The sequence below is a fragment of the Populus euphratica genome, unplaced genomic scaffold, assembly GCF_000495115.2.
Source record: "Populus euphratica unplaced genomic scaffold, PopEup_1.0 scaffold6.1, whole genome shotgun sequence".
Taxonomy (NCBI): domain Eukaryota; kingdom Viridiplantae; phylum Streptophyta; class Magnoliopsida; order Malpighiales; family Salicaceae; genus Populus; species Populus euphratica.
The window spans coordinates 4,239,082-4,251,916 of record NW_011499849.1 but is presented as its reverse complement, the minus strand read 5'-3'; the positions used below and the strand labels follow the sequence as shown (position 1 = coordinate 4,251,916).

General features: G+C 30.9%; 1 protein-coding gene across 1 annotated transcript; it reads right to left on the bottom strand.

The window, feature by feature from the left end:
• Positions 1-3,892: 3,892 nt before the first annotated feature.
• LOC105120779 (SPX domain-containing protein 3-like) lies at positions 3,893-8,817 on the bottom strand. Its single transcript, XM_011019153.1, has 3 exons — positions 8,397-8,817; positions 7,568-7,733; positions 3,893-4,316 (listed from the first exon to the last, which is right to left on the bottom strand). The coding sequence occupies exons 1-3, from the start codon at positions 8,640-8,642 to the stop codon at positions 3,946-3,948; spliced, it is 783 nt and encodes a 260-aa protein (XP_011017455.1). The 5' UTR covers positions 8,643-8,817; the 3' UTR covers positions 3,893-3,945.
• Between the last annotated feature and the right edge of the window lie 4,018 nt (positions 8,818-12,835).

Genomic DNA, 12,835 nt, shown 5'->3' with positions numbered 1-12,835 from the left:
GTGGATGTGAGGACACCAAACAATATTGTGTGACGACTTCTAAGAAGCCAGTGTGACGCCATCTGATCGTCGATTTTGGAAGTAATTGCAGCGTGAAAGATTTTCACTGTACAAGTCTTCTAATTAATCCATGTATGTGAAAAGAATATTCCCTTAATTGTTTGCTAAATGCGCGGTCTTTGCTCTTTTAATTGCTCAGGAATCAAACGATTTCGTAACATCATTCTTGACCCCCTCTGTTTTTTTAGTGTATAGAATAGTTTACATGTATTTTAATTAATTTTTTAAAATTTTAAAATTAATAATTAGATAAATATTTAATAGTTTTAAAGCTTATAACATTTAAATTAATCTAAAAAATAAATTTAAAAATTGATTAATTAAATTTTATTTTAATATCATTCTTAACTATTAATCAGATAGGGTTTAATACTCACTACTCCCAGTTCCATTCAATAAATTTCTAAGCCATGTAACTTTAGTGACTAATATATAAGTAATTATTTTTTAAAATAATTTTAATTTAAAAATATATTAAAATAATATTTTTTTTATTTTTTAAAATTTATTTTTAACATTAACCTACCAAAACCATAAAAAAATAATTCAAAAGTTCAAAAATATTTTTTAAAAAATAAAAACAAACAAACTTTATTTGTCCGGCTACCCATACCCACACACACACGGACGAATTAAAACAACCCCTCTCAACCATTATATTAAACGGTCTCCCCATTATTTATCTAATCCCCTTTATTTTTCTCCTCTTCGTTATGCTAACTCAATCATCACATGGTAGCATGGTCTTCTAATTTATATGATTAATTTATATTAGAAGACCATTCTTCTAATTTATATCTTCGGCTTTTCACGGCTGCTTGTGGAGTTGAATGTTTGGGTTTGACTATTAAACTTTCTCCCCATCATTTTAATCCTGTACCATGCATGATAAGCCTCGTAACTTCGATTTATAGTAACATCTGATGTCTTTAATTATACAATTAATGTTTTCATCAAATGCTACCATTTGTTATTACATTTTTGCCTACAAGTGAATGAATGGGCTACATGTCAAACACAAATATATGGAATTATGAGCATTGACACGTCATAATTAAAGTTAAAACGATCAAGATTAAAAAGTTTAGGGTACCATATATTTATTCTTCCTACACTCTCGCCAGGCTGCTGCTGTGCTTGCAGGGTCTAAACAATTACTCAACTTATGTACGAGCTCATCATTGACAATCTCAATTTGCTAACAATCTACTACTAATTACGAACGTCACGATTTCTTGTTTAATGGAAGGTACAATGGACCTTAAACTCCATAGCAGGAGTGACCATTGTCCGATTCTTGTACCCCCCGTCAAATACTTTCCAATATATTTTTAGGAAATTAAATGCTATATTTTAAATTAACCAATAAAGACACTTGTAAGTATTAGAAAAATTGTTAAAACATGATTAATGAATATATTTAAGATTAAATTAAATTAGAAATAACGTTTTTTTTTAAAAAATTTTGTTGGAGTTTAATCTGTAATGTAAATCTTTTAACATAGAATAATACTATTATGTTTTAAACAAATTATAATGAATGGTAAATTAATATCAAATAGTACTTTGTTTATATGATGTTTTAATAAAACTCAAATCCCTTTAAAAGATCTATATTCTATATAGAAAAAAAATAAAAATTTCTTACTATTTATAAAGTGGATAATTGAAAAATTAAAATTGAGCCTATAAATCACCCAAACCTTTAGAGATGAGAGATCCTAGATAAAGTATGCTTTGGTTGTATAATAATATTTTGGGCCACAAAAAAATAATTTTTACTAACTTAAATCTGAACTGGAGTTTAGTCTATATAAAGAATTTTTTCTTTTAGTCCATAAGTAGCCTCTTCTGAAAGCTTTTATTGCAAATCTGGATAGTTTTTTTCAACTCAAAAAATTCAAATTTATAGATGACCAATATGTTTAGATACTATTCTTGGTTTATGGTAGATAATTAAATATTAATAATGGTGGGAACTAATTTTGATTGATGCCAAAATTAATTCTTCAATTTGTTAATTTTCAAAATCTACTATAAAAAAAGGAGGTGAAAGAAGAGTTTAAAATATTGTTTTTAAAAATTTTACAATTTCTTCCTTACCTCATTTTTAGTGTTTTTCTTCTTTTTTTATGCTTTAGCTTTCTTTTCAAATCTAGAGTTTATGTTTATTTTGTTGAGAGATAATTAAATCATTTTACTTTAGTTCAAAGATTTTTATTTAAAAATGCATCTAAATCAAGGTGATGGTGTTGTAATATTGGAAGGCATATTGAAAATATTCTAGTTATACAAGTAAGGAACAATAAATCATTAAGGATAAATGACTCATTTTACAACAACAAAAAATTATTACTTTAAAATGCTCTAATAAGTAGGTATTATTTTTTATTTTAATTTAAGTATAATTATTAATTATTTTTATTATTAGTATGCAGGCTAGCTAGGACTTTGATTTTATATCAATTTTAAGTTTGAATATATATTAATTTACATGTTAGTATTCTTTTATTATATTTGTCTTGAAAGTATGCTTGTTTTGATTTTGATTTTTATATTTTTATAGATTTAAAATTATACGCACTCTAGACTTTCATTAAATAACTTTTTTTTTTATGTTTTATATGAGATGGTATACAAAAAAAAAATCATTAAAAAAAACTTAAATTTTAAATTATTCTTGGCCTAGTCCCAACGACTAATCTTTTCAGTTGTCATAAGCTACTCACTCAAGTGCCCATAAGTGGGCAACTATCATGGTTGGCCCTTTTTTGGGCAACCACGACAATAGGTCACCTATTAGGCAACAAAATTGATTGGCCTGGCTGGCTTAGTAATCAAACAATTTTTTTTTCTCTCTTTTATTTTTTCCTTTATTTTCTATTTTATTTTTTTAACAAATAAAACTACATGACATGTACTTTATATACTATTTTATGAATTATTGTAAGATATTTTTATATGCAGCAAACACTTTTTATGTCTTGTCCACACAAGATTATTGTAGGATATGTGTCATATTTTATCACCAATAGTTACTTTTTTGTACACTTACCACCCAACATGAATGCCAATAAGAGCTTATTTAGTATTGAGATAGCAGTGACAGTTCAAAGTATTTTTCACTTAAAAATATATTAAAATAATATTTTTTATTTTTTAAAAATTATTTTTAAGATTAATAGATCAAAATGATTTGAAAACATAAAAAAATAATTTTTAGCAGTTTCAACCGTGTTTCCAAACAGTATCTAAAAATAAATATATTTATGGTGCACCAACTTCTCCTTCAATCATATATCATGCACAAAACCCATGACAGATCACAACTATTAATGAGTCACTATTGTTTACCAATGACATGATTTCCTTATTGAAGAAGAAATTTGAAGGTAGGTACTGTACAAATACACTTGGTCTCAACAAGTAAGAGGATCGATTTCAGTCTTAGTAAGTAAGAGGATCGATTTTTTTTTTTACAAAGCCAAATAAAGGAATGAACCCATACATGCCTAGAACATACCTTTACCTTTCCTTTTCTATACATCATTTTTTTCTCTCCATAGGTACTAACTTAAATATAAGAGAATCTATCATTCGACATAAAAAACTTGTTTTTTTTCAGAAATTCCTAGCTCATATGACCAAATTTCATATGGAAACCCCAAAATCTTTTGTGTGTGAATTTTTTTTACTATTTCATTAGTTTATGATAATAAACTAAATTTTACTCACTAATAATCAAATATATTTGCATCTTTGAAAAAACAGCACATTATAACTACATAAATAAGTGCTTTTGACTATATATTTATATATATAGCACGAGTAAAATAAAATGTGAACTATACTGTCATGTGACAACAATATCTCATAAATCCAATTTTATTGGACAATGGATATGGGAGAGTTTAGCTGGAATGATGGGATTAGATCAGAGTCTGTTAAGTTTAGAGGAGGTAGGGAGAAATGACTATAAGTAGAGCTGCCTCTTCTAATTTCTTTCATGGTCATTAGAGCTGTAATTGCATTCCTAAAAATTTCTTCTCCAGCAACTGTTATTGTTTCTCTTCCTTTATTTCCCTTTTCTTCTTCCTTTACTGGGAAGACTGCTTCTATCATGTTTTCGCATTGCTTGACAAGCTTTGATATGAGATCGGTGATGAAAAAAGGTTGCTCCAATACCTTTTGAATGAACGCACAACGTAGTAATCCACCAGTTCGCTTGTCATATTTTTTCAATATCTTGGCCAATCCTGCATATATAAACTCGTTAACTCTAGTTAATTTTAAAATAAGTTTATTTTACATTTTAGTCATGTTTCCACAATTAACACAACACCATATGCCAATCTTTAATGGGTTTGTTATCAAGGAAACTGGCAAAGAATCTGCTCAAATCAAAACAAAGCATGTGTAGCTGAAAATCATGGAAAAGATTTTGCCATTAACATTATATCTGGAGCTGATTCTAAACTTGAATTCTGCAGTTGTACATTATAATGGGAACATAGTTTTAGTATTACCATTTATATGTTTTTTAAACTTGCTTTCTCACCACTGTATATATAGCATAAAAAATTTATCAATAAAGGTGCGAGAAATTTATTCATTGAAATAACAACAATGTCTAAATCTTATATGGTATCAGAGTTGCTAATTTCTAACAAACAACCAATCTAAGACACCATAATGTCATTATCCTCCGATCAAAACCTACACTTTACCTTTAATATCCAACCCCCTTCCACAACAAATAAACCACTCATTACTTTCAATATTATTGCACGAATCAATGAAAAATTAATCCCCTCCACCTTTCCTTAATGGCGTGCTTAATTTCAAGTACTCCTTATTAGTTATGATTTACTCGACTATGTCAAAGGCACATTTTTGTGTCCCTCCTCCTTTGGAACCGCCACTAATGAGCTCTGTAAGATTTACTAGGTTTGACAGGACAAACTTATCCTGAGTGCCATTTTAGCCTCCACATCACCTTCAATCACACCATTTATTGCTACAGTAAAGACATCTCATGAAGCTTGGAAAAAGCTAAAAAATCTACATGCTAGCTGATTAAGAACACGTGCTATGTAGTTAAAGGAGGAACTCACCTTAATCCAGCATGGACATCGGTCAATCACAGAATATCACGACATTGTAAAGACCATGGTTGATAAAATAGCCATTATTGATCACTCAATTTCAAATAATGACCTAACTCTTTATGTATTGAATGGCTTAGGTTTAAAATTACAAGAGATTGTAACGCCTATTCGAGCCTGAGAATCATCACTAGCCTTTGAGGAGCTGCATGATTTGTTGGTGAGACACGAGGCATATCTGAGATGATTGGAAATAGCAACGCAGCAACTGGTAGCTCCCGCTAACTACACAAAGAGGAAACATTCTATGTATAGAGGGAATCAATAGTGATCCCTCAAACCAAATGACAACCATTTTTTTTTTAATTTAAAAAAAAAAACATCTCAACCAAATAGCTTAAATTTTTAGATGAGGTCCTAAGATATGATTTATATTGTTCCCTAACACACCTCTTCAAGTGAAAGCCCTTTGGGCTTGAAACTTGCACAAGTCCATATTATCTTATGCTTAATTTTTATCAAATAAATAGAGACAGTAAGATTCAAAATTATGATCGCTTAGTCATCAATGTTTTGATACCATGTCAAAAAACCATCTTAACCTAATAGCTTAAGCTTTTAGCTAGATGAGGTCATAAGATATGATTGGGTTTAGAGATTTGTCCAAACCTAACCATGTTTACAGGTTAAACAAGGCCATTTATGGGCTTAACAAGCACCAAGAGCTTGGTATACAACACTCAAAACTGCTATCTTTCAGTTGGAATCTCACAACTCCAAAACAGACTCTTCTCTATTCATTTACAACAATGAATCCAATCTTTGTTACTTATTGGTTTATGTTGATAATTTTATCATAACATGGAATAATCCAACTGTTGTGACCACTATTATTTAGTAGTTAGGAGACACGTTTTCTTGGCTCTCTTCACTTCTTCTTGGGAGTTAAGGTAATTCCTACTTGGGCAAACTTATTCCGCACACAACACAAATATGTTCATGAACTTCTAGCTAATACCAACATGAGTGGTGCAAAAGATATCTCCATACCCCTATTTACAACACAATCACTTCAACTGGTTGATGGCATTGCTGTTGTGGACAACATATAATTTCATCGAATTATAGGTAACCTTTAATACCTCTCTTTGACATGACCAGATATATCATTTGCTATTAACAAACTCTCTTAATTTATGCATAAGCCTATTGCAACTTATTGGGTAGCAACCAAACGGCTTTTGTGATATTTAAAACAAACAATTTTTTATGGTATTCAAATCCACAAAATTGGAACTTCAATTTTAAAAACATACTTTGATGCCAATTAGGCTGGGAATATGGATGGTCGCACGTCGAAGTCTGCATACATCAGTTTTTTAGGATCTAATCCCATTTTGTAGATATCTAAGAAACAAAGAGTAGCTACACGATTCACAACAGAGGCTGAATACTGGGCATTGACCAATGTGGCCTCAGAAACAATATGGTTGTCCACTCTTTTCAAAGAACTTACTTTTCCAATCCAAGAATCTTCTCTACTGTTATGTGAGAATCTCGAAGCCACACACCTCAGCTTTAATTTAGTGAACCACTCGTGTATGAAACATATTCAAATTAACCTTTAATTTGTGTGTGATTTAGTACAATAAGGAAGTCTTTAAGTCCGACATGTACACATACAAGATCAACTAGCTGATTTGTTAACTAAGCCATTGTCCAAACAACAAATGACTGTCCTACGTAACAAGGTTGGTCTTGCCGATGAAAGCTTAATATTGTGGGAGTTTATTAGGGAAACTTGTAGAGAATCTACTTAAATCAAAACAAAGCATGTGTAGCCAAAAATCATGGCCAAGATTTTATCATCAATGCTATATTTGAAGCTGATTCTAAACTTGAATTTTGTAGTTGTTCATTGTAATAGAAGTATAGTTTTAGCATTATTATTTATATGTTTTCTAAATTGGCTTCCCTACCACTGTATATATAGCACACAATATTTATCAATGAAAAAGCGGGAAATTTATTCATTGAAATAGTAGCAATGTCTAAATCTTATATTTAAGCTTGGACGCTTTCTCCTTCCACGCGGAGGGGATGGTGGTGGGTTTTTGTTTTGTTTTTCTATGTTCCAGTTTTACTAGGTTTATGTTAAAGTTGAGCTTCCAACATGAGACACTTCACCCCTTTTATTTATGCAAGATTAATACATAGCTAAAAGCTTATTGACTAGGGGATAGTAAAGTTAAGTGACTTTTCTGCCATTAGATTACTAGATCACATTGTGTGGGTATAATTTATCACAAATGTTTAATAAATCAAATGTTATTAGCTTTTTTCTAGAATTTAATTGATCTTTAAAAGATGAAATTGAGCTTGCTCGGCAAAAATCTAAATACCTGTGTAATTGATATTGCTGTAATTCTCCAAAAGCACCATCTCACCATGGAAGTTGACGATTTCTACTCTAATCTTACCCATCTCCTCTTTATACTCTGCCTCTGAAGGCTGTTTTGCACTGGGCCCCCAAGCATCAATCACTTTCTGAATCCGCTGCTTTAACTCCTGCATTTACAGATTTTCTGTAATTACTTCGCTGGCCCACTGTTGCGGGTCTTCAAAAGTTGCTATAGATTTTTCTCTTATAAGGTTATTTTATATATACATTCATGTTGCGTCTAGTATCTTGGTATAAAAAAATAATTCAGGATTCCCATGCACAAGGTTATTTTCGAATATCAAATATCTTCTTCAAGACATAAAATGTTAAAGAGTTATCAAAGATTCGAGAGCGGCGTAATAAAAATTGTTCAAAATACGCTAGTCTTGGAAGAATGCTGTTCGACAACCAATCATAAAAAATTACATGGAGTTTTTTTATGTAGGATCCACACTCATGAATTTCATAGCCTTCTTTAATTGCTCGTGAAGCTGTTATTTCTAAATTTCATCAAGATAAAACGTTTTTATTGGGTCAACTCGGTTGACTCACCAGTTTTCAAGAAACCTTTTGACCTCATTTTAGAACTCTAGTTGATGATCAATTTCATTATCTAACCTGACAAGTATAACTAACATGATAGCTTAGTAATTTTTTACTCAACTTACTTTGCCTCCCTTAATTACCCACCAAAACTAGCATGGATATCCAACTTCATATCTTCTCTCGTACTTCAGTTTGAAAGAAAGCAAGAAGAGGAAAAACTGGTAAAAGAAAGAAGAGCTTACCTCATGCCGGATAATGAAATCCTCTTCTTGTTCCATGAAAAAAGCATTGAACTTGTCGATTTCACAATTCAGCAAACGCACAAACTCAGCCTCCGACTTTCCATATTCACTCGATCCATTCAAGAAAGGTGGTGCCGATGAAATCAAACGAACAAGCTTCTTCAATTCCTTGTAAGACAAAAACTTGTCACGCCAATCTGGCAAAGTTTCTTGGACTTGTTGCTTCAATCTCTTACCGAACTTCATTGTTATGTCTGAAACTATGTGTCTCGAAAAATCAACTCCTAATACTTTCTTACCAGAGTTTCAAAAATGCAAGGCCAAAAAACTGGAATTGTAAAGAGTGTGTTGTGCTGTGGGAAAGAGATGACTTAGCTAGTGGGGGTATTTATTAGCAAAGGAGTAGTAGAATATCGGAGGGCATATGCTTGGCGTGGTGAAGTGAGGGTCAGAAAAGCTATGTGAGGAGTCGTTGGGGCATGAGATTTCGAAGAGCATATTCGGTTACTATAGTCTCGGCAAAGACCAGATTTATGAAAAATTACTTTATGGTATGTTTCTATATTAAATTTTAGCAAATGGGACAACTTACTGGGTCTTGAGGTTGTCTAGTTTATTTTAAATATTTTCATCCATTTAAAATGTTTTAAACTTTTATTTTAAATATTTTCATTCATTCTATCTTACCTGCTAATTTTTATTGTTAATAAAAAATGATTTTTATTTTTATAAAAACTTTATACAAATACATCTAATTTATAAATAATATAAAAAAATAAAACTCATTATAAATCAAACTAATCTCTTTGAAATATCATGCAATTAAAAAAATTAAAAAAGCACAAAACTTACTCAGCATAAATAATTAATGGAAAGGAATAAAAAAACAAAGAAAAAAATTAGACATTGACGGCCCAGGCCAGCACCTATTTGTTTTTTTTATTATTATTATTAAGCAGGCAACCTGTTGCCAATTAAGTTGTGTGTCTATAATTTAGCACCCATTATGTTAGCTAAAAAAGTAGGATTGAAGTTTTTTTAGCATGAAAATCTATTTTCAACCAATTCTCACCCCAAAATACATGATAAATACTATAAATTTTTTTTATAAATTACTTACCAAACAAAAAATACCTCAAAATCACTTAAAAAATAAGTGAATAAAAGAAATATAAATGAAACCCAATTTATTAAAAAATAAGTGAATCAAAGAAATATAAATGAAACCCAATTTATTGTTTTATGTATGTTTAAAAAAAATTACCACCATCAAATTTTTTCATCGAATAAAATTTATTAATATTAACATTTAGCGAGTTTTGTTGCTAAAAAAAAAGCTATTTCTTAACTTTCCTTTTTCTTTGTTGTTTTATATGAATTTTTTTTTTTAACCTGGAGACTAAAATATTAAAAGAATATACTCTTTTTTTTTTAATCTGGAGACTAAAATATTAAAAGAATATACTTTTGGGTGAAAATTAACATTGTAAAAACTAAATGGATTGTAAAGTAAGAAAAAATAAAATAAAAAGAACTTAATTTTTCTAGCAAAATTGATATGGATAATGAGATTTTTTTTTGTTTTACATTGTGGTCATCTATTGTTGATTTTTTTTTCTTAACAAATTTTAATAAATTAATCATTAATTTAGATATAGAAGATTACAATTAAAAAAAACTTAGGATGAAAAAAAAACGTTCAAACTATTGTGAATTGTTGATGTATATTACTTAGATATTTTAGTATATTTTTATAATATAATTGTGATTTTGGCATCTTTTCCTTAAAAAAGAAGAAGTACGGAGCAAGAACGTCTCAATCCAAATATTATTATTTCTATTTGTGTTTTTGTCTTCACTCGTCTCAACTCTTAGGTGAACGACTGAACGTCTCAGCTTACACGTGCAAACCCTTGCTTTTTTCCTTTCCAATATCCGCTTTCGACGTCCTGTGTCGTTTCTTCCCTCTCCACATTTGCCGATGAGATTCTTCATTTTTTATGGTCAAGAATTTAAAATTTAAATACTAATAAACTAAAATTTAAAGATAAAGCATTAGAGATGTAAAGTTAAAGTGTTAAGCATGAGAAATATTAAGGATATTTGATAAAAAATGAAAAAAATAGTGATAAAAGTGGATCCTAATATAAATCAAATCAATGTTGAAATTAAATAAAATTATAAAGAAGTGAATAATATTATATTTGTGACCCAAGATGAGAAGTATAAGAGAAGATGTAATTAATTAATAGTAGATTTTTTCTTCAATGTTCCATTTCCACCCCTATGGTTTTTGAGTTTCTCACTGCTGCCCTTCTACTATTCAAAACATTGTCATCCCCACTCTCCAAGAGAGTGTAAAATTTACCCTTAAAATGGCCAAAAGTGGGTTAAATAAAATTTTAACCCCTAATTTCTATTAATATTTTGTCCAACCATTAATAATATTTCAACTATTTCTCTCTTTCCATTAACCATTTATCTTTCAATTTGTTAACATATCTTTAAAAATTAATTTTTATACCCTTAAAGATTGTTCTTGAAATATTTCATCCTCATTTTTTAATCTAAAATCAAACGCCACCTAAAGAAAGAAAATCAGTCTCTTTCTTATTTTTGTTCTCTCTTTTGTGATGGTTCCACAAATTTGTGAAAAAAACGTATTTCTTCTTCCTCTTTTCGTTAATCCAAGTTCGAAGCTGTGGCATTTGAGATTTAAAGGGGGAAAAAAAATAGTTTGAGTATATAATTGAAGAAGAACGAGAGATCTTGTGAAGAACAATAGTCTTATATGCTCTTGATCGCAATTAATCAGAGCTGAAGGTAAATTAGAGGTCGATGCAACATTCTAACTCGCTACGTGAAAAAATTCCAATGTTTGATCAAATCATACCAACTTGCTCTTCCATGAATACAAATTGCATGCTGATGGACAAAATCCAGACCCCATGATGAAATTAAAAGAGAAAAAAGCTTCGTCACAGGAAATTACGTGAAGAATCCTCCAAATTGTACGAAACACCCCAGAAGGGTGGACTACAAGAAAAACAAATTCATGTTGGAACAAAAAAGAACAATAAATAAGGAGCTGACAAGAAGCTCTTGTCGTAAATGTTCTCTTTCTTCTGCACAAATTGTGTAAAATAGTACATGAAAGCCAGGGAGAGGAAGCTCCTTGCACCACCCACCCTTGAACTTACGTATTTAGAAGTTATAGCTGAAAAAAACATTATAATTCTTAGTTCTAATAATTTAACAAATATCATCATATCTGAATCATGAGCAGAGATAGAAATCCCCTTTCTCTATCAGAGTTGTCAACATAAAACTACACCATAATAGACTCCACACTAGTGGAATCTAATCTTTCCACTGGCCACACCGATGCCCGTGACAGCAGGAGATGGCAAAATGCAACTAACCCTATTAATGGCCTAATTACTCTCTAAAAATTATTTCCTGTGCGGTGAATATTGCATCACAACTCTTTTATCTTTCTACAGACTACAAATATGTATGTATTAGTGGATCTATGAGTTGGATTAACACCACTTTCCCTTTCTTTTAGTTTTTTATAATAATAATCTATAATTACATTAAAAATAGCCATTTAGTTAAAGACAAAAAAACTGGAGTCTGATACAAAAAGGATGAACCGGAAAAAAAAAAAAAACAAGTAAAAAAAAAGAAGCTAAGTTCTAGCATAGTTCAGCAGTCTGAACAATCCAATAACAGATCAAAACCCATTCTCACAGCTAAACACCAACAAACTCTCCACACAAACCACATTAACCTAGCCCAAGAACTACCCAAACCCCCCAAAACACAACACACACACCGAAAAAAGAACAAGTCGAAGAAAAGATCCAGTTGGAGAAAACATCCAAAAGCAAAAGTCATCTATCCAAAAGCCAAAACCCATAAGAAATGACCGCTTGAAATCACATAATTGCTAACATGCTGCTGTTAGACCGAAAGCGAATACCATCTGCAGTTCAAGCTAGATAATTTCTTGTGTAGCTGAAGGTGGGTTTGGAAGCCCGAATCCACTGGCATAGCCAAATCCGCTTGAAATCACATAATTGCTAACATGCTGCTGTTAGACCGAAAGCGAATACCATCTGCAGTTCAAGCTAGAGTCATATATAGACTCTCAGTCCGGCACTTTACCCTCAGAAATTAACTTATCACGCGCCACCCAAATAACCCAGAAGATGCCATGACAAAGCCAAAAAACTGCCTGACACCGAAACTGACCTTTTAGAAGACTACCATTCTGTCAGGACCAATCCACATTAAACTGAATACAACCTTGAAAGCCAATCCACCTAATATATAATACTTGTCCATAACCTCTAAGTAACATGGCAGTGAAGAAATAAATGATCAATACTTTCACCCTCAACATTACAGGAAGGACACCGAGCATCTTCCCACCT